Raw genomic sequence first — 23760 nt, forward strand, 5'->3', positions numbered from 1 at the left:
TGCACTGCAGGCGGATTCTTTACCAACTGAGCTATCAGGGAAGCCATGTTGAATAAATACTGATACTTGATAAATTAAAACAGACTACTATGTCAAGTAGTATAACTTCCATAAATATAAACCTACATTGAAGCAAATCTAACATCCTCATTTACATTCATCACAAAACTTTATGCAATATAAATTGCAGTGTAAACAAGTAAATGTCTCATTTTACAACGATTTAAATTGTATAAACTAAACTTTGAATCTTTACCCAAGAATTTAGCAGCCAGAACATTTGCCCAGTACACTCCAAAGAAGTTGCATGACCCTCCCTGCTAGGGGACCTTTGGACACTGCATGGCAGGCAGGGCCCATTTACTCAGGCAATGGAAGTACTTTTCAACTGGAAGTAGGTGGATTTGGTAAAGACTCAACAACTCTAGGCTGTTCTAGTCTCATGAAGTAGTTAACTTATAACTAACATCATGAATTATTTTACAACCCTGACATCTTGTACCACTTCATGAGAATTCTGTATTATTGCCACTCTATAATGCCACCGTAAGAGAAATGAGGAAGCTCACACTCTCAGCACACTCAAAACAATGCACATCACTGTTATCATATTGGATTAAAAAAGCAGACCTTTACCTCAGGGGTAAAGCAACAGTCAGAACTGGACACTGAACAAGAGACTGGTTCCAAATAGGTAAAGGAGTACATCAAGGCTGTATATTGTCACCCTGCTTATTTAACTTATATGCAGAGTACATCATGAGAAATGCCAGGCTGGATGAAGCACAAGCTGGAATCAAGACTGCTGGGAGAAATATCAATAACCTCAGATATGCAGATGACACCACCCTTATGGCAGAAAGTGAAGAACAACTAAAGAGCCTCTTGATGAAAGTGAAAGAGAAGAGTGAAAAAGTTGGCTTGAAGCTCAACATTCAGAAAACTAAGATCATGGCATCTGGTCCCATCACTTCATGGCAAATAGATGGGGAAACAGTGGAAACAGTGACAGACTTTATTTCCTTGGGCTCCAAAATCACTGCAGATGGTGACGGCAGCTATGAAACTAAAAGACACTTGCTCACTCGAAGAAAAGCTATGAACAATCTAGACAGCATATTAAAAAACAGAGACATTACTTTGTCAACAAAGGTCTATCTAGTCAAGGCTATGGTTTTTCCAGTGGTCATGTGTGGATGTGAGAGTTGGACTGTGAAGAAAGCTGAGGGCTGAAGAATTGATGCTTTTGAACTGTGGTGCTGGAGAAGACTCTTGTGAGTCTCCTGGACTTCAAGGAGATCGAGCCAGTCCATCCTAAAGGAAATCAGTCCTGAATATTCATTGGAAGGACTGATGCTGAAGCTCCAATACTTTGGCCACCTGATGTGAAGAACTGACTCACTGGAAAAGACCCTGATGCTGGGAAAGATTGAAGGTGGGAGGAGAAGGGGACGACAGAGGATGAGATGGCTGGATGGCATCACTGACTCGATGGACATGAGTTTGAATAAACTCTGGGAGTTGGTGATGGACAGGGAGGCCTGGTGTGCTGCAGTCCATGGGGTAGCAAAGAGTTGGACACGACTGAGCGACTGAACTGAACTGAACTTACTCAGGGAAAGAGCAAGGAGTGCACATAGAGCTTGACGATGAGAAAACATCTTTTTGTCTCCTCCCTCCTGCAATTTTAGTTCCAGTCTTTGATAGAATTTGGGAGAGAGACTGCATTAGCAAAAAGTAGAACTGCTATAGGCACTAGAAGATTACTAGTGACGTTGAATAGGAAAAAAGGGACTTCACTGAAACACACTTCTAAATTATTTTCAAAGTTCTAAATTTCTCATTTATCGACTTAAAAATGTACCTAATTAGGAGCCTAGAAACAAGAAGAATGCCTTTGATCTTTATCCAAAATTTCGCCTAAATACTCCATATTATAATACAAAATTTGCATAAATATACTTATTTTCCCTCAGATAAAAAGATGCCTTAAATAACTATTAAATACTTCAAGCAATTTCTATGTAAATGTAGGTTTTTATCATAATTGAGAAATTTAGAAAAAGTGAGGAAGTCAAAAATAATTTAAGTGAATCCAAATTTAACTTAATTAAATCTATATGAAGAGATAAACAAAATAGCAGCAGCAGATTCATTATTAAAAGGGAAAAGCTGGCAACTTTAAATGCATGCAATTATACTGATATGCTAATTTAAATTTTATATAAAATATTAATTTGAATGATTATGGAATAAGTATTAATTCTCAAAATAATATCTGTATGCATATTACAGTATTTAAAATTTTTATTAATTTTCAAAGAAACACTAATTGATAAAAAGTGTAGTTTCTTCTGCTCAACTGTTAAAGTTCTAAGTCCAACAAACCATATAATTATGACAAGTGAAAATTTCATCTTTACACTCTTCATAATCTTCTTTGGTAAACAGATCCAAAATTAGGTTTAACCTAAATAAAAAATGACAAAATTGAATTCTTGTTAATATAAAATGTAGTAATTAGTAGTTACTGAAAAAACTAACATTTCTAATACAGCAAAGCAACAGTTAGTCACTCCCTGCACTTGTTTTGATAGCTTTCACTTTCTCTTTGCGGGTTCATTTGCGCAGTCATGTCCAACTCTCTGTGACCCCATGGATTGCAGTCTTCCAGGCTCCTTTCTGTCCATGGGGCTATCCCAGCAGGAATACTGGAGTGGGTATTCTCACCAAGGGATCTTCCCGGCCCAGGGATCAAATCCAGGTCTCCTGCACTGCAGGCAGACTCTTTACCAGCTGAGCCACCAGGGAAGCCCCTTTTTCTAGCTGACCATAGAAAGCTTCTGATGGACTCAATGTGTAACTCATATTTTCTTCTCCTCCCCAGTTCCTGTCAATACCCTTGGTGACTTCAACAGTCCCAATTACAAGAACTGTGCCACAAAACACTATACCACAGGCCTTTATCACCAGGCCACTCCAGCCACTCACAAGCAAAGTCATTGCAAGGATGATCACTGTCAATGCTTGGAATTTTTGCTTTACTTCTAAGTGCTGGAACTCTTAAATACATATTCACAGCTTTTCATACCCCTATACTGTCACTGAACAAGGTCAATGCCCTCCTTGGAACTCAGCCCCTTTGAGATCAGTCCCTTGATCTCCTACAAGCTTCATTTGTATCCCCTCTCTCAATCATTTCTCTCATTACTCCTAATTATGCCCCTAGGATCCCTCTTCGAGAGCCTGAGACTTCTTCTTCATCCTAGGCACTGCCCAACACTGTTCTCAGTCCTCTCCTCTCCCTCCATCCCCACACTGAGGTTTCTTCTGCACCTACTGCTAGAACTGTACATGGCCTCTCTGCAGTACAGGTATCACACAGGTCCCAACACTTCCAAATGCTTAGTTTCCACCCGAGTACCTACTGCCTGAAATCCTACCTGCCAAAATAAACCTAAGTAGGTTCAGAAAACCAATTCTTTCTTTTGACTTCCTTATTTCTTACCTCAGTTCAATTCAGTTCAGTCACTCAGTCATGTCCGACTCTTTGCGACCCCATGAATCACAGCATGCCAGGCCTCCCTGTCCATCACCAACTCCCGGAGTTCACTCAAACTCATGTCCATCAAGTTGGTGATGCCATCCAGCCATCTCATTCTCTGTCGTCCCCTTCTCCTCCAGCCCCCAACCCTTCCCAGCATCAGAGTCTTTTCCAGTGAGTCAACTCGTCGCATGAGGTGGCCAGAGTATTGCAGTTTCAGCTTTAGCATCAGTCCTTCCAATGAACACCCAGGACTGATCTCCTTTAGAATGGACTGGTTGGATCTCCTTGCAGTCCAAGGGACTCTCAAGAGTCTTCTCCAGCACCACAGTTCAAAAGCATCAATTCTTCGGCGCTCAGCTTTCTTCACAGTCCAACTCTCACATCCATACATGACCACGGGAAAAACCATAGCCTTGACTAGACGGACCTTGGTTGGCAAAGTAATGTCTCTGCTTTTTAATATGCTATCTAGGTTTGTCATAACTCTCCTTCCAAGGAGTAAGCGTCTTTTAATTTACCTACTCATTCTCAAACCTTAGTAACATCTCTCATATTTCCCTACATCTAGTCATCTGTCTCCTCTCCACTTTTTAAGTGCACTTCACTTTTCCCTTAGACTGCTATTACAATCCCAAGATTTTCTTTTTTTTTTTTTTATTGTTTTGCAACTTTATTGACTTTTACAGTCACCTCTTTTACTGTCACCCTCGTCTCTACCCTCGTTCTCTATGGATCAGCTGCCTTTATCTCTGCTCAGCAATCCCTTTGGAAAAGAGGGGTTCTCTATACCACTGGCATTGACCAAGCTTAGATCCCATGACCCATTCCTGGACTAATCACTGAAGACAGGGAAATAGGATCCCAGGAAGATATGACACACATATGACATATCTAAGATATGACATAATCTTTGAGGTTACAACACTCATGTGAGATAACTACCTTTTTCCCCACAGTGAGCAGAGTAACTGTAAACATGGTAATCGTGTGGTTGTTGTTTAGTCGCTAAGTCGTGTCTGACTCTCCTGCGACCCCATGGACTGTACCTCGCCAGGCTCCTCTCTCCAAGGGGTTTCCCAGGCAAGAATACTGGAGTGGGTTGCCATTTCCTTCTCCACCAAGATTTTCTTTTCCACCTTCTGTCTTGCCTCCATTCCACTTTTTCACAAAATGACATCAGATCTCTTTTTAAAACGCAAACCTGATCAACCCACTGCTTTGAAATGTCCTATTCTGACAATGTACAAGATAGTTGCATAATTTCTTATTATCTTTCCATAAAATACTTACTAATTATAAAAGGAAAAATAGTAACTATGTATAGTAGAGAACTGTACATTTTAACCAATAGATCAAAGTTAAGATCCTCAACAAGAGATAAATGAAGACCACATGGCTCCTGATGTGAAGTTCTGAGAAGAAAGTAACATTACTTATATAATGTACCAACCAAAAATGCAAAAAAATATGACTCAAATCATGAGAATGCATCAGCAAGTCCAGACGGATAGACTGAAAAATAATTGGCCTGCACTCTTCAAAATTGTCAACATCATAAAAGACAAAGAAAGACTGAAGAGTCGTTACAGACTAAAGAATACTAATCTGCCTGCATCACGGGAGACCTGGGTTCGATTCCTGGGTTGAGAAGATCCCCTGGAGAAGGGAATGGCTACCCACTCCAAGAAACTTATGACAGAGGAGTCTACTGGGCTATAATCCATGGGGGTGCAAAGAGTTGGACACAACTGAATGACTAATACATTACATTAAAGAAACATTACAACTAAATATGATACATGACCCTTGATCAGATCTTCTACAAGAAAAAAATCCCATTAAGGACATTAATGGCACAAGAAAAAACTGGAATACAGACTATAGATTTTATAAAAATTTTATATCAGTGTTAAACATACCGAATTTGATAATTATAGTGTGTTTGTAAAAATACAGATATCCTGGCTCTTAGGATATACACACTAAAGTATTAAGGGGCAAGGCTTTACACACATACACAGAGAAAGAGGAATGGGGGAATAGGATAATGACAAAGCACATGTGGCAAGATGTAAAAATTGGTGAACCCAAGCAAAGTGTATTGTGAAGGTCGTGTATTCTTCTTGCAATTTGTATATACATTTGAAATCATTTAGAATTCATTAAGAAAACATTCCATGTTTCTTACTGAATTAAGTACAAATCCTTGGCCAAGTATCCAGGTAAGTCCATTTGAAACGAAGTTTCAGTATACTGTATACCTTTCTTTACTATGACTACTTTAAATAAGTTTAATAAAATTGTACATTCCTAAACACTTTCTTGGACTCCATCAATTTGCTGTAGTCCATATACTCCCTTCCCCCACACTCTCACTTATAAAAGTCTAATTTCTCTTCACCAAAGCCCGTCTTACTTACCTTTTCTACTACTTCCCAAACCCTACCAAACTGGGTGTAACCTATCCCTAAGAATTGAAAGAGTCCAGACGATAAGTAAACCAGGGCACAACTCGGAAAAAAAAAAAAAAACAACAACTAAGGGGGATGACATGATCAGTTTAAGCCATGTGGCATTTAAAAGTAAACGTAGAACAACCTAAAGAAATTCAGAGGTACTTGACCAGAGGTCAGAAGTGAAATAGATATTTAAGGGTCATAAACCCAGAAGGAGTAACTGGGCTACAAAATGGGTGAATTACCTCAGAATAAGTATGTAAAGAGAGAATGTGCGTGCTAAGGCACTTGAGTCATGTTCAGCTCTGTGCAACCCCAGATGGACAGACTGAAAAATAATTGGCCCGCACTCTTCAAAACTGTCAATATCATAAAAGACAAAGAAAGACTGGAGAGTTGTTGCAGATTAAAGAATACTAATCTGACTGCAGTACAGGAGACCTGGGTTCAATTCCTGGGACTGTAGACCGCCAGGCTCCTCTGTCCACGGGATTCTCCAGGCAAGAATGTTGGAGTGGGTTTCTACACCCTTCTCCAGGAGATCTTCCTGACCCAGGGATCGAGCCTGCATCTCTTACGTCTCCTGCACTGGCAGACAGGTTCTTTACCGCTGCCTAGTGTGGTGTTGGAGAAGACTCTTGAGAGTCCCTTGGACTGCAAGGAGATCCAACCAGTCCATTCTAAAGGAGATCAGTCCTGGGTGTTCATTGGAAGGACTGATGCTAAAGCTGAAACTCCAATACCTTGGCCACCTCACGCGAAGAGTTGACTCATTGGAAAAGACTCTGATGCTGGGAGAGATTAGGGGCAGGAGGAGAAGGGGACGACAGAGAATGAGATGGCTGGATGGCATCACGGACTCAATGGACATGAGTTTGAGTGAACTCCGAGAGTTGTGATGGACAGGGAGGCCTGGCGTGCTATGATTCACGGGGTCGCAAAGAGTCACACACGACTGAGTGACTGAACTGAACTGAACTGAATGCCACATGAGAAGTCCATAAAGAGAGAATAGGACCAACAATTACTCCAACGGCAGCATTCGTTATTAGATGGAAGCAAAAAGGACAAGTAAAAGATACACAGAAAATATAGTCAGAAAGGTAGAAAGAGAACCATGACACAGTCTTTAATGTTGTAAGTAAGAAAAAAATTTTGAAGAAATAGTAGTAAAATAATATTAAATGTGACAGCATGTTCAAAAAGAAAACAAAACTAAGCAGATAACGTGAACAAAAATAAAAAAAGTTGGGCCATGGAGAGAGTAGTTTCAATAGCACTGTGAATATGAGGCCTGAAAGAAGCTTATTAAATTTCAATAAACATTTAATGAATGCCTTAAAGGTGCCAAACACTGGGTTAAAAGAAGGAAACAGGCTGAAATTAGGCAATGGGTATACACTAAAGGTTGGAGATGGTAGAATGTAAAGGCAAAGGGAAAAGTCTATACCTTTTAATTTTTATCTAAGTGTATTCTTACCAGAAGATGACAAGAAGATTCATTTTGTATCTTTTGAATCTAGGAACAAGATAAAGTATAAGGAAAATTCGAGTTGTCTCTGGCACTGGTTTTTCCATTAATAAACACATATTAAGGAACAAGAATTATAATACATTCAAAAATATAATTATTAGCTTCTATAATCTTATTTAAAATTGTAATAAAATAATGAATTACAAAGATACTTTTCATTTATAACATGCAGCTTCTGGAAAACACAGCATATCAATTTAAGTTGCTAAGTAATCCTTACAAGATCATTAGATCATTTGATGTTTAGCAGAGGGCCCACTGTTATTTAGTCCCTGAGTCATGTCTGACTCCTTTGTGACCCCATGGACTGTAGCCCACTGATCATGGGATTATCCAGATAAGAAATACTGGAGTGGGTTACCATTTCCTTCTCCAGGACATCTTCCCAACCCAGGGATCACACCCACGTCTCCTGCTTGGCAGGTGGATTCTTTACCACTGAGCCACCTGGGAAGCCAGAAGGCCTACTGTTGAGGCACAAAAGAATTTGATGAGTTCAAGGTAACGGCCAGAGCAAAATTAGATGTAATCTAGTGTGTTTATTAGAGTAACTGGATCTGGATTAACAGAACATGTCGATATTTTTGCACATTTCTCTGCCTATACAAACATCCTTGTCACCTAAGAAACCACGGACAGCTTTTTCCTCCTAATTCCCTCTCCTGCCTCATTCTCTTTCTTAACTGGATAAGAAAAGCAAAGCAAATCACTAATGTGAACATTAATTTAAACACCATTATTGCAAACAATTTATGCTATTATGAATGCAATTTTACAAGAACAGTAATGAGTTTCCAGTGTTATATTGCTTACAACATTCTGTTTTGATTATCTTACGAAAATACTTTTCACAAAATCAAATTCTGGAGATTTATAGACTGTCGAAATAAAAGTTGTCACTGAGTAACTATACTAAAAACCTACAGAAACATTCAGCATGGTAATATATGTATTAGGACATGCATGTGAAGGAAAGAAAATAACTTATGATTAAGCAATTCATGTGGTATTATTTGTTACATAAATTTTATCCAGCTTAATTGTTTGAGAACCCAGAACTTCCAATTACTTTAATAAACATACTAGATTACATCTAATTTTGCTCTGACCACAACATCAACTGATGCAGTTTTAAACATGGTTTAATTTATGAATTGTTTTCCAGGAATGAAATAATGACATCAAGGCTATAACTCAAGGGCAGATTTTGCTGCTATGCATTAAATTGGACTGCACCATCACAAAAAGGAAGAGACTGTATGAAGAAACCAGAATGTACACTATAATATAGTTAAAATGCTTTTCTTCATCTATATGGATGTTTTGTGATCCAGCTTTCCTGGAGGCTCAGACAGTAAAGAATCCATCTGCAATGCAAGAGACCTGGGTTTGATCTCTGGGTTGGGAAGATCCCCTGGAAGGGAAGATCCCCTGGAAGATCCCCTGGAAGAGGAAATGGATACCCACTCCAGTATTCTGACCTGGAGAATTCCATGGACAGAGGAGCCTGGCAGGCTACAGTCCACGGGATATGCAAGAGTCGGACAAGACTGAATAACTTTCACTCACTCACTCATTCAAATTCAGATTTAACAAAAATATTTCAGGTTTAAGAGACAAGCATGTTTCCTTGGCTCAGGAAGCTCCAGTCAACACTCACTTTCTGCACTCCTCCACACATACCTACACCTGTGGTCTGCTCTACGCTCAGTGCTTTACAATGCTTTGTACTTTTAATTATAATGAACAGTGATAAAATGGTAGCCTTGATTATACAGTTCTATGCACTGAATGGGACAATGAGGAAAACTACTCGTCTAATGTGATCCAAGGGAAATAAAGTATTAGAGAAGTCAGCTCTCTTTAATACAATGAAAATTGTGTATACTTACTTTCACTAGACAACTGTTGGCATTTCAGCCTAAGTCTGTATTTCTCATTTTCTGCAAGCATTTTTGAAATGATTTTGTACACTCCATTCCATACTGAAACCTTCAAAAGATAAGCACAGTTAAGGAACACTGAGCAGAGAAGGTGGACTATGGTGTGATGCAGACATCTAGGAGTAAGTCAACCATGATGACTGAAAGTCATTCAGCCATGTCCAACTCTCTGCAACCCCATGGACTATACGGTCCATGGAATTCTCCAGGCCAGAATACTGGAGTGGGTAGCCATTCCCTTCTCCAGGGGATCTTCCCAACCCAGGGATCGAACCCAGGTCTCCCACATTACAGGCGGATTCTTTACCAAGTGAGCCACAAGGGAAGCCCCATGTCAACTATGGTGCATGCCAATTTGATATTACCATTACAAAGCACTTAGAGACCTAAAAATTAAACAAAATTATTTTCCCACATTCACTGAATTCTTTGATATCTTTTTCTAACTTCCTAGTATTTCCTCTCTGTAGTATTTAAACTAACTGTCCTGGGGACTTCCCTGGTGGTCTAATGGTTAAGACTCCATAGGAGGCGGTTTGTTCCCTAGTTGGGGAACTAAGATCCTACATGCTGCATGGCATAGCCAAAAAATTAAAAATAAATAATTGGGGAAATTTATAATAAATAAATAAACTTTCCTAGAGGAAGGCAAGGTCTTTCAAAGGCAGTGTCTAGTAAGTCCTATGGTTTCAACATACTCAATTTTGTTTTGAAAGGTAGTAAAAATAATAAATTTCTATTCCTATGTCTAAACCACTGGGCCATGATATGATTTTTTAGTGTATTTTATTCTAGCTAATAATTAAACATTTCTCCTAGGACATACCAAAGCAAACTTACTAGAGAGCATGAATATACTAGAATAGGAAGAATGGAGACCACAGAAGCAAACAGAGAAATCCAGGCTCAAATTCTAGCTTAACCACTTAACCAGTTGCTTAATACCAGGCAAGTGTTTTAATCTCATAAGAATCCCTGGGACGGCGGAGCCTGGTGGGCTGCCGTCTATGGGGTCACACAGAGTCGGACACAACTGAAGTGACTTAGCAGCAGCAGCAGGAATAACTTCATACATTGGATTATTAGAAATCATGAAAAATATACATAAAGCATTTACATCTAGTGTCTGGCCCACAGCAGTTACAGGTAAATATTGGTTATTGTCCAGGAGGAATTGGTTCTTAGAAGAAAAACTTCTCAGTATAGTAAAGTCGCTCAGTCGTGTCCGACTCTTTGCGACCCTGTGGACGGTAGCCTACCAGGCTTCTCCGTCCATGGGATTCTCCAGGCAAGAATACTGGAGTGGGTTACCATTTCCTTCTCCAGGGGATCTTCCCAACCCAGGGATCGAACCCGGGTCTTCCACATTGGAGGCAGACGCTTTAACCTCTGAGCCGTATAGTGGGAAGATTAAATGCTCCCTCAAAATACACTTGCTGAAAGGGTGAGTCACTTTGAATGCTATTCTATACCATATATGGATTAGAAATCAAACAAACTTAAAACTCAGAAATAATACAATTTATGTGTCATTATCAACTAATGATTTCTTTAAAATGAAGTGTAAAATATGTGGTGGTAAACAAAGATTAGTAGAATAACTGATCTTGAATATGTTTAAAGCACTGAAGTCACCATGACATGTGGACAAGTAGACACGAAAATGGTTCAGTATGAAGGTACCTTGCTCGTCAGATTTCCTGCTAGAAACAGTGTATATCCCTTGTCCTTAAAAGAGCACTGTGACAACAATGTAGATGCCTTTTACTTTTCTGTGAAATCCATGATTTTCTCATGTTACACTGAGTTTGTTATATTCTATGGAATATGCATTTTCATGCTTTGAAAAAGCTCACAGTTACACTTTGATTAAAATGTATTTTATATCTTCAAACACAGGAAGGGATATTCTTCATGGTTAATAAATATTTTCAAACCCAGTTTCATTTCTGATCATTAATTCTAGTTTTCTCATTTTAGTAAACTAAATTTTTCAAAAGATGGAACTATTTTCAATATCTTGAGTTTCTTCACACATTTGTATTTAAACAGGTTAATCTAAAATTCAAAATATCACTCATTCCCCTGTGCAAAAATATACCTTTTTGTTCTTCTTCATTATTTTGGAAGTTTCACTCAAAGGTATGGGGAAGTCAAACTTTTTAGCTAAATTCTTCTGGGTTAAACCTAATTAAAAAAGAGAGAGAGAAACAAGGTAAAATATCAAGTCAGCACATACTTAAAACAATTCACTATCCCGATAATTAACAACTATAAATGTCTCAAGTTTTCTTTGGGGATTTTTACACTTGTTGATATATTTCAGATGACTAGATAATAGCAGCTTACCAATTAACTAATGCTATACTGGAAAAAAATAAAACAAGAAAACTAAGGGTAAACTATCTAATGGTGCCTAGATCTCCTTCCTTTTCTAATTTGAAAGGTGAGCCCCAGAAAGGTTAGCAACAGAGTAAACAAACACCAGAAAACCACATCTTGCCCTAGGCGTGCTCTCACACACACACACATACACATACACCTGTGAGGCAAGTATCTACCTGCTTTCAAAACTCAGCTCATATGTCACCGCCTTTCTATAGCCTCTCCCCTCACACACCCACAGCTCTTGCTTCCAGAAACACTTTGCTCAGGTGCTTAGCAGTTTCACAGCATATGTTTATACTGTTTGCTTCACCACACTGCGCCTTCCGGTGAGGCAGTGTCCCTGTGTCATCCATCTGTCTATGCCACTAGACACATAGTAGGTTCTAACGAAGGCTTGTCAGAGTGACAAGCTTCCTGACTCCACTCAATAAACCATACTGCCATCCCAAATAGTAACTGTGAGAAGAAAACCTAAGGCTTTGTGTATCCAAAGACAAAATCATAGCACAATGACCATGTGTTCCCGAAAGTATTTATGTTTGTTCTTTTGCCGGCAACAGCCTGTATGTACCCGACACTTCCCTGCCTTATTCCTGCCATACCACCACTCTCGACTTGGCCTCCTTCGACTCATCCAGTCTTCAGCTTTCCAGGGGCAGAGGGCCTTCTCTGATTTCACAAAGCACCCTATGCTCAGTTACCACAGGATTTATCATGCTGTTTACTTGAGAAATGTGTTCTATTCATTAGAAGTCCAGTAGTATAGCAATTAGATACACAATAAATATTCTATTTGTTGAGTGAAACAGAGTATGTTCTAAACTGCCTTGTCCCCATTTGCGAGGAACAGACCACTGATCCTGAGTGGGGCACAGATGCAGCACTAACGAACATGAACTCACACGAAGAGAAACTCATTCTCTTCTGAATTCTTTTTCAATCTTCTGATTATATCAAGGAGAAAGTCAGAGTTTGGAACTAGCATGTCATTTAAACTTTTCTAAGACTCTCTTTATGACTGCAGCAACTTCCAGAAGACAACCTATTTGGCTAGAATTTAATAATATTGTTTTCCCTTTATTAGATTGCTTTTAGTTAATTTCTACTTATGGAAAATGATACATGCTTTCCACTAAGTTAATGATGTAAAGTGTTCTAAAAAGAAATTCAGTTGGGAGGGGGAAATGCACCTATTTAAATAAATATATTAAGTAAAAGACAGTACAGATGTACAGATATAACACAGGAAAATAACTTAAGTTTGGGAAACTCTGCTCTTCATATACCCACGTGTATCCTTCCCTCTAAGCACCTATAACCTTTGGAATACTGTACTTGTCTCATTTCCAAACATTTTCTGTTTGTAAGTCTTACCTAACCTAGATGTATATACTCCTTGAGATCAAGATAGGCACCCTCATATCTCTCTGTATTAGTTAGAAATATAAAATATGTCAAGGAGCATAGAGAAGAGAAAAAGAAAAAAGGCAAAATCATTTCCTCTACTTATTCTGGGCCCTTTACTGAGGCTACGGCTCCACTGTACACCTAGATTTTATCCCAGCTCATACTTCAAATCCGTCTCTACTCTTTACAAACACTCTGATCCACTCTAAATAAATTTTCCTCCTTCCCTAATCATTATCTATCACTGATCCTTACTTGGTACTTTGCTTACACGTTTTTCCCACCTATAATCCCCTACTATCTCAGGAACATGGGTTAACCTTACGGAGCCACATCCACCACCAAGAAGCTTTCCTTAATTCCATCATCCCCCAATTACTCACCACTTCCACAGCACTTATTTGCACCTCCACAATAGCATTCATAGTCCTCTACTATATATAAGTGAAAGTCAGTTGGGTCCAACTCTTTGAGACTCCATGGACTATAGAGTCCATGGAATTCTCCAGGCCAGAATACTGGAATGGGTAGCCTTTTCCTTTTCTAGGGGATCTTCCCAACCCAGGCATTGAACCCAGGTCTCCCAGATTGCAGCCAGATTCTTTACCAGCTGAGCTACCAGGGAAGCTCCACTATATATAAATTATGGCTGTATGTCCCAAGTTCTGGAGAATATAAAACCAGCTTGACTTCTAAGTCTTGCTTGAAACATTAAGAAGAGTTACTGACTTTCCAGCCCCTGGATTTCTAAGGGGCTTCCCAAGTGGCACAGTGGTAAAAAATCCACCTGCCAATGCAGGAGACAGACGAGACACAGATTTGGTTCCTGGGTCAGAAAGATCCCCCAGAGGAGGAAATGGCAACCCACTCTGCCGGGAGCCAGCGAGGGAAATCCTACCCGTGGCAAAGGTCAACTGGGGAAGAGGCCTGACGGGCAAAGGCTAATCAGGGCTCGAGGAACCCCCTGGACTTACCTGAGCATCTACCCCAAAGAAAACTGGAGTCTGACTGCTTTACTATCTTACGCCTCTTACCAAGTCCTCTAATACTTACAGGGGCTTCCCCCCAACCACCTTTCTCTGAAAACATTAATTCAGAGCTGTAGTTTAAAAGTTCTCCTTGGCTTAATAGGAGTGTTCCAATCCAGGCCCCTCTGATAGCTTTCTAACTTGCATGACAAGTTTGTCCGGGCTCTTACAACTATGAGTGTGACTGTTTATAGCCTCCCAGCCATGCAAGGACAGAAAGCCTAATATTCTAAAATACAGGAATCTGTTGAAGAAGTTAAAATCATTAGAATAGTACTAGAAAAGATTTCATTGTTGAATCAATGCTTGCTGCAGTTTCCTCTATTGTATCCTTGGAAATATATTAATCACATATAGAGAATATAAGTAGTAGCCTTTGATTTAACCACATCAGATCTTAAGTTAATAAATTCCTTTCTTGTAGCTCACTACACCTGTACCTTATAGGAATGTAACCTTGTCATGTGTATAGCACCTGACTTTAGGAAAGTCACCTTAAAAGAAAAGTCTTTTACTTGCTAACTAACCTATTGTCAGGAGAGAGGGCCATAAAACTGTTAGCAGGCCCCCTGGCCAGAAGATGATGTAAATCACCTAAAACTTTTATCACACAAAAATAAGCCCTGATCCTGATAAGGGTCAAGACTGCTGACCCCACGTGATTTTGGTGTGAATCTATACCTCCCTTTCTCTGTTTCTTATGCGCATAACTTAGGGTATAAAAGCAGCACTGGAAAATAAAGTTTTGGGCCTTGCTCACTGAAGCTTGGTCTCCCCGTGTCGTTCTTTCTCTTTTTCCATCCTTTTCTCTATTCTCCTTTTTCTGGTTGAGATCCTTGGAGCACTGGGCCCTCTGAGTTTACTTATCTGCCTGGGCTTCTAAGACCCACTCGAGGGGGTGCCCTGGTGGGGTGCCTCCAGTGATTCGAGAGGGCGCCTGCGGCCTACGTAAACAGAGCAAGCCCCGTGCTGGGGTTTTATTGGTTTCCAGCGTAAACCAAGGAATCATCAGCCCCTGTCTCTCTCTCTCTTTCTCTCTCTCTGACGCCGACGCCGTTCATCCCGAGGATACCCTGGGTCATATTGGGGCTGGACCCCGATACCACTCCAGCATCCTTGCCTGGAAAATGCCATGGACAGAGAGGAGCCTCACAGGCTACAGTCCATGGGGTCACAAAGAGTGGGACACAATTAAGCACACATGCACGGATTTCTAAACTACAATACATCTCACATACAGCTAATAATGGAGAAGGAAATAGCAACCCACTCCAGTACTCTTGCCTGGAGAATCCCGTGGACAGAGGAGCCTGGTGGGCTGCTGTTCACAGGGTCGCATAGAGTTGGACACGACTGAAGTGACTTAGTATGCATGCATGCATTTGAGAAGGAAATGGCAACCCACTCCAGTATTCTTGCCTGGAGAATCCCAGGGACAGAGGAGCCTGGTGGGCTGCCATCTATGGGGTCACACAGAGTCGGACATGACTGAAGCAGAGTACATGGTGAAGAACGCTAGGCTGAAAGAAGCACAAGCTGGAATCAAGATTGCCGGGAGAAATATCAATAACCTCAGATATGCAGATGACCACCACCCTTATGGCAGAAAGTGAAGAGGAACACAAAAGCCTCTTGATGAAAGTGAAAGAGGAGAGTGAAAAAGTTGGCTTAAAGCTCAACATTCAGAAAACAAAGATCATGGCATCTAGTCCCATTACTTCATGGCAAATAGATGGGGAAACAGTGGAAACAGTGTCAGACTTTATTTTTGGGGCTCCAGAATCACTGCAGATGGTGACTGCAGCCATGAAATTAAAAGACGCTTACTCCTTGGAATGAAAGTTATGACCAACCTAGATAGCATATTAAAAAGCAGAGACATTACTCTGCCAATCAAGGTCCGTCTAGTCAAGGCTCTGGTTTTTCCCGTGGTTGTGTATGGATGTGAGAGTTGGACTGTGAAGAAAGCTGAGTGCAGAAGAATTGATGCTTTTGAACTGTGGTGTTGGAGAAGACTCTTGAGAGTCCCTTGGACTGCAAGGAGATCCAACCAGTCCATCCTAAAGGAAATCAGTCCTGAATATTCATCGGAAGGACTGATGCTAAAGCTGACACTGCAATACTTTGGCCACCTCATGCGACGAGTTGACTCACTGGAAAAGACTCTGATGCTGGGAGGGACTGGGGGCAGGAGGAGAAGGGGACGACAGAGAATGAGATGGCTGGATGGCATCACCGACTCGATGGACATGAGTTTGAGTGAACTTCGGGAGTTGTGATATATAGGAAGCCCTGGCGTGCTGTGATTCATGGGGTCACAAAGAGTCTGACACAACTGAGTGACTGAACTGAACTTAGGTGATTTAGCAGCATCAACAGCTTATAAGCTTATCTTCCAGAAGTATATGTGTGTGTGTTAGTCGCTCAGTCATGTCCAACTCTTTGAGACCCGATGGACTGTATCCCACCAGGCTCCTCTGACCATGAAATCCTCCAGGCAAGAATACCAGAGAGGGTAGATATTCCCATCTCGAGGGGCTCTTCCTGACCCAGGGATCAAACTCAGGTTTCCCCCACTGCATGAAGATTCTTTACCATCTGAGCCACAGGGAAGCCTATGTGTTTCTGATAACTCGACTCCACCATTCAAAAATCTGCAGTAATCACAAAATGAGTCTCCAAGGCATTCCACAACGTGGTACAAAACTTATTTCTCACTCATTCAATAAATATTTAGTGTCCAGACACTGAGATAATCACCCTCTCTTTCCTCAAGCTACTTCTGCTGAGTGTGCCAACATTACTGGCATGTTACTCTCTCTGCCAAACCCTGTGCTATGCATTTTTCATGCATTACTTCACTTAATCTTCACAGTAACTCATTAAGGTAGGAACTATTATCCTGATTTTATAGAAAAAGAAACTAAACATCAGAAGAGTTAACTAACTTAGCCAATATTACACTGCTAGTAAATGAAAGAACCAAGATTATGGCTTTCTGACTGCAAAGTCAATGCTCTTGAAAATACCTACCCTCCCACTTGCAATTTCTCCATTCATATACCTTGATTTCTTGTTTGTATGTCTCCATTTTCCTGAACTACCAAAGACCTTCCAAGATGTATCTCCAACAGCATTGATGCCTACTAGCTTGTATTTCCATTATTCATGTAAAAGTCCTTTGAGTAAAACATTTGCCTGAGTCATCTGTGTCACCAGCACCTGACCTAGTGTCTACAATGTGGCAGATGTTAAATAAATGTTGTTGAATAAATCATTTACCTTTGTTCCTTACAGAGAGCCAGGCATAAGTATTCAATGAATGCCCACTTAATGTTAATATTAAATACACCCAAGAATGAGTAAGACTTAAAACACTTAAGCACTCTCTGGCTTGACTGAAATATAAGTCTACCTCAGGAGTGTTCATGCCTGGAGAATCCCAGGGACGGGGGAGCCTGGTGGGCTGCCATCTATGGGGTCGCACAGAGTTGGACACGACTAAAGTGACTTAGCAGCAGCAGCAGCAGCAGGACCTCCTTCCCTTGACACTATTCTTGGTTTCAAAAGCACAGCAGAGTGGTCACCAAAGTTAATGGCTTGATCATCCCCCCAGCTGCCCAGCACGGAAACTTCAGACTTGGCCTTTTCCCTCTTCCAGCCAGTCATCAATCCTGTTCACTCCACCTCCACTGCTACTGTCTTAGTTCAGGCTTTTTATACTTCCACTTTATCACAGTCTCAAAACTGGTCTCTGGCTTCCAATCTCTCCCACTCTCACTCACTCCCAGTTATCTTTCCCCCAGCTCTGATCATGTCATTCCTGCCACAAAGATAGAGCAAAAAATTTCAAAATTTCAGAACCAAACTTCAAAACAAAACCGAATCATTGTCATCTCCTACCCCAGCAGGGCAGCCAACTAGAGGAAAGCCATTTTAGCTCAGCACAAAACAGTTACAAGAGCAGAGAGTTGGTTTCACAATCTCAGCTCTTTGCGATCCTGTCGTTTCTACCGAACTTGTGTGGGGATCTCCGGTACTAATTCATGCATCCTTTTCCTTCTCCCATGAGCCTCTTCATCTGTTTTTCAATATTCCTCATTTCTAATCTACTCTTAGTGCTGGACTATTATTTGTCTCTTTGATCTGCTGGTGCTAATGCAATACAGGATCCATTTTATTCTTTCCTCTCTTCCTGCTCTCTCCTTTTTAAAGTTGAAGAGCTCACCACCACCACCACCATACTCCTAATTCCTAGAATGAGTATTTTATCTGTTTCTATTATTCAAAGGAACTGGAAACCTAAAGCTAAAATGTCTTACACTATTCCTAATTTTTTAGATCACCAGTTCAGGGGCCAAAAAATAAAACTCCAAAACAAAAAACCTGAGCACCTTTCAACAATGGGACCTTTGGAGGGTTATGAGGTCTAAAATAGTGCCCCTGATGGAAGAATCTCTTAAGGTTTCCCACCACAGTTGATTCTCAGGAGTCAATCAAGTTATATACAGTAACAGTTTTATACTTCTAAATTATCAAAATTAATTTAGGTAAATTAAATTAGCAAAGTAAAATTAAGTCGTGAAAAAGGACAGCAAACAAAATATTCATGTATTTTTCAACTTGGGCTTTAGTCTTGCCTGCCTCCAACTCTCCTCTACACAGCATGAAACAAGTAAACCTGTTCCTACTATTTCTCTCATTCAAAACGCAAAACTTCTGGGTAGCTACAGTCAATAGCAGGGGGAGGGGAGAGAGAGACAGGGTATAGTAACAAACATGCCAAAATTTCTCCCAAAAAACTTGACAAGAATTCTTCACAAAACCATACCCTCAGCATTACTTGAAGAGGGAGAATGCTGAAAATACAAAATTAATATAAGTAAATTGAGAAAAAGCATTAAATCACAGCACTACGATCCTATTTGTTTAAACCTCACCCTAAGCAAGGCTTTGTGGCCAACAAGGAAGAGAAAGGAGGGACACTAGAAAAGATGCCTGCAAGAGAGCTGGAGAAAACAGAAAAATGAAATCCACCCTAAATCTCAAAATACTATTACAGAAGAAAACCAGGCAGACCACAGCACAGACTACAGGAAAGAATTTCAATGTGTGATTTAAAAGGCCAGACACCACACAAAGGACCAAAAGCCTGCAATTTAATGGAACTGATTCGGTTAAAGCAGCAAGCATGATTTAAAGGAAGAAACACAACTTAAAAGGACAGTCCTCTCTCTTGGCTTTTGGAGGAGAAAAAGAACCAAAAGCAGAGTTCATGAACTGGGTCACAAAATAAACATCAATAGCATTCATAAAGTGGAGACATTACAAACAACACAATGCAATAAATCACAATGCAATAAAACTAGAGCTTACTAGGAGAAAAGAAAGAAAAAAGAATAAGTCCTGGAAATGTTTAAAAAATCAAATCTATTAAGCAACTCTAGAGTGAAAGTGGTAATACAAACTGAAATTACAAAAATAAAAAAATTTTTAAAGTGACAATAAAAACATCATATATTAGAATCTATGGGATTTAAAGTAGGAATTAATTCCTCTCAAATAGGAAGTCTAAGTCGTGTCTGATTCTTGCAACCCCATAGACTGTAGCCTGCCAGGCTCCTCTGTCCATGGGATTCTCCAGGCAAGAATATTGGAGTGGGCTGCCATTTCCTTCTCCAAGGGATCTTCCCAACCCAGGAATTGAACCGGGGTCTCCTGCATTGCACACAGATTCTTTATCAACTGAACTACAAGGGAAGCCCATTTATTAGAATCTATGGGATTTAAAGTAGTAGTTAGAAAGAAAACTCAGGTGCTAAATACTTTATTGACAAAAAGGAAGGAAAAATTTAATTTTTTGCTCAAAACAAAAGCATAAGGACAAAGTAAACCAAAAGAAAGTACACATAAGGAAATAATGAAATTTTATGTTTATTTATTATTGAGAAAGAAATTAGAAAAATAAAATACCTAATTAACAAATCAAAATCCTCTGTTTTAAAAAATTAACAAAATAAAAACACTGGTGAACTTGATCGAGAAAAAGAAAGCATATGCATCAAAAAATGAAAAGGGGGAACTAACCACTGAAACACAAAGAATTTTTAAAAATCAAAAGACGCTACTGAGCAGACCTCTATGCAAAGAAATAAAAACGACATCAATAATTTCCTAGAAAAATACAGATTAGCAAAATTGGCCCAATCCAATTAGAAAATGTAAAGAGACCAATTTCCATAGAAGATACAGAAAAAATTATTAAGGAATTATCCCATAAAAACTAGACAGATGTTTTCACAAAAGAATTCTACCAAATCTTCAAATACCAAATAATCTCAGTGCTCTATAAACTATTCCAGAGCATTGGAAAGGGAAAGTTCCTAATTCTGTTTATGAACTAAGTTTAAATATGATACCTAAACCAAATGAAGAGTTGACTCACTGGAAAAGACTCTGATGCTGGGAGGGATTGGGGGCGGGAGGAGAAGGGGACGACAGAGAATTAGATGGCTGGATGGCATCACCAACTTGATGGACATGAGTTTGAGTGAACTCCAGGAGTTGGTGATGGACAGGGAGGCCTGGACTGCTGTGATTCATGGGGTCACAAAGAGTCGGACACGACTGAACGACTGAACCGAACTGAACTGAAACCAAATGAAATAAAGAAAGAAAAACTGTCTCAAATTCTAAACCAAAAATCCTAAACAAATTATTAGCAAACAGAATCCAACATCATATTAAGAAAAAAAATACATTATAACCAAGTGGGATTTATTTCAGGAAGTCAAAGCTGGTTAAATCTTAAGAAATCTATTATCACATACCATATTAATAAGTCTAAAGAAAAAATAATATCTCCAAAAATCTAAGAAAGTCTTTGACAAAATTCAACATGCATTCCTGGTAAAAACAATGAAGAAAATAAAAACTGAAAAATACATTTTAATGTTTTAAACATATAGGCTTTAGTCTTAAAGACAATACTTCATTTAATTGGGAAAAACTAGAGGCATTGCCCCAAGATCAGGAACAAGACAAGGATGCTCACTATCCCTACTATTATTCAACATTCTATTCATGGTATCAGCCAGAGCAATTAAACAATAATAATTTAATAATCAACTGCAGGCATAAAAATAGGTTAAAAATAAAGTTATATCTATTTACAAATAATATAATAGCATACCCAGAAAATCATGAGCATTAATGACAAAACTAATTCAAATAATAAAAGAATCCAGTGAAGTACTAGGATCAAAAATTAACACACAAAAATCAACAGGCTAGGGACTTCCCTGGTGGTACAGTGGATAGGAATACACCTGCCAATGAAGGGGACACAGGTTTGACCCCTGATCCGGGAAGGTTCCACATGCTACGGAGCAACTAAGGCCCTGCACCACAACTCATGAAGCCTGAGTGCCTAGAGCCTGTGCTCCACAGCGAGAAGCCACCACAATGAGAAGCCCACACACTGCAATGAAGAGTAGTCTCCACTCTGCAACTAGTGAAGGCTTGGTGTAGCAACAGACTCAGTCCAACCAAAAAAATTAAAAATCAATTAAAATCAATAGGTTACTTGATAGAAGCAAATCACCAAAGTGCCCATACTGCATGATTTCATGTATAGGAAATGTCCAGAACAGGTAAATCTTTGGAGACAGTAAGCAGCTGAGCGCTCGCTCAGGGCTGGGGTTAGATGCAGTGAGAGGAAATGGTGAGTGACTGCTAAGGGTACAGGGTCTCTTTGGGGGCAGGTAATAAAAATGTTCTAAATTGACTGTGATGATGGTAGCACAACATTATAAAAAAATCATTGAATTACAGACTTTAAATGAGCAAACTCAGTCGACTGTGAATTATATCTCAATAAACTATTAATTTTTTTAAGTACAGCTAGTGGGATGGGCTCTCAAAAGAGAAGCAGGACATTTTGAGGTGATGTGCATGTTCTAGATCCTGACTATGGTGGTATACTACCCAGTGTATAACTCTCAACTCTCCTCAAACTTATTTTGTTTTTAAATCGAGACCTTATATACACAAACAATGAATATACAGAAGCCATTATGGAAGAGGAAATCACATTCACGACCGAATATAAGATCAAATACCTAGAAATAAATTTAACAAGATATATGAAAAATCTATAGAAGAAAAAACGTTTGACTATAAAACACTCCTGAAGGATTGGAAGAGTAAGTTGCCCAATCACGTCTGATTCTTTGTAACCCCATGGAATGTATAGTCCATGGAATTCTCCAGGCCAGCATACCGGAGAGGGTAGCCTTGCCCTTCTCCAGGGGATCTCCCCGACCCAGGAATCCAACCAGGGTCTTCTGCTTTGCAGGCAGATTCTTTACCAACTGAGCTATGAGGGAAGCCAGGTAGAGCGAAAATAACAGACATCCTCTCCTCTGCTTTCAAGGAGGAAGAGATAGCATTTTAAAGATGTCGGTTCTCCTTCGGCCAACTTATAAATTCAGTGAGTCCTAAAAGGAATACGGACACAGGCCAAGGCCCCCATCATCCTGAGCGACACTAGTAGCTCCTTCCAATAGCCTCCCTCTCGGATTCGGATCTCAGGCTTATCGCAAATGACCTTCATAGCACTTCTGCGGCTTCCCGGGGCAACCCCGAAGCGCAGTTCGGACTCGTCTCTCTCTCCCCAGGCCGACAGGGGGGCCGTCTGTGGCGAGCGGCCCACTGCCCCTGGCTAACGGCCGCTGAGCAAACGCCGCCCCCGGAGCCGCCCTCGGCGGGGCGGCGGGGGAGAGACTGACAAGCCGACCGTTCAAACGAACCGAGCCCCTGGCAAGATGGCTGCTGAGGCGGGTGGAGCCGTCAGCTGACCGCAGGCCCCGCCCGCGCGCCGCCGGCACGCGCCAACGGCCTGCGCCCGCCGGGCTCGCTCGACGCGCGCGGGGCAGCAGGCCGCCAGGGCCCCGGCCCGGAAGCCACGGGCGCGGCCCTGCACCTGGACTCGCCCGCGCGGCCGCCCGCGGCTTCGCCTGGCTGTGGCCGTCCGTGAGCCTGGCGTTCCTCGGGCCCTGAGCCCTGCGGCCGCCCAGCGGAAGCACGCCGCCGCACTGGTGCGAGCCGAAGCGGGTCACGTAGACGAAGCGCGCCCGGTCCCGCCGCTGCTCCCGGCCTGCCGCTGCCATCTCTGCCTTCGTCGCGCCTCAGGGTCCTCAGCGACCAGCCGCGCGGGTCTGGGGGCCGGACCACGGCGTGTGTGAAGGAGGGGGAGCGGACCTGACGGGACGGACCACTGCGTGTGCGGGCGTAGGGGGCACAGCCGAGGGCTCGAGGGGCAGCTGTGCGGGGGGAGCGGGGGTGAGGCGCTAGATGGCTGAGCCCCTCACAGGAGTTGAGAGGGGAGCTAGAGCAGGACCCTGTTGAGGGAGGGCAGCTGTGTTGGGGAGGGATCGGGGAACAGGAAGGGAGCGAA

General features: G+C 41.0%; 1 protein-coding gene across 2 annotated transcripts; it reads right to left on the minus strand.

Annotated features, from left to right (window-relative positions):
* Window positions 1-533: 533 nt before the first annotated feature.
* On the minus strand, window positions 534-23473 carry C18H5orf47 (chromosome 18 C5orf47 homolog). 2 transcript variants are annotated; one of them, XM_088827759.1, is made up of 5 exons: window positions 23287-23473; window positions 11582-11667; window positions 9430-9529; window positions 7484-7522; window positions 534-2470 (listed from the first exon to the last, which is right to left on the minus strand). In XM_088827759.1, exons 1-4 carry the CDS (start codon window positions 23471-23473, stop codon window positions 7503-7505), a joined length of 393 nt encoding a protein of 130 aa, XP_088683885.1. In that variant the 3' UTR covers window positions 534-2470; window positions 7484-7502. The 2 variants fall into 2 exon arrangements, with proteins under 2 accessions (XP_088683885.1, XP_088683886.1); XM_088827760.1 differs by lacking the exons at window positions 534-2470; window positions 7484-7522 and adding an exon at window positions 2471-2504 and having other exon boundaries at window positions 9426-9529.
* Between the last annotated feature and the right edge of the window lie 287 nt (window positions 23474-23760).

Source organism: Moschus berezovskii, chromosome 18, assembly GCF_049115385.1.
Source record: "Moschus berezovskii isolate FMDL1 chromosome 18, NW_MosBer_1.0, whole genome shotgun sequence".
Classification (NCBI taxonomy): Eukaryota; Metazoa; Chordata; class Mammalia; order Artiodactyla; family Moschidae; genus Moschus; species Moschus berezovskii.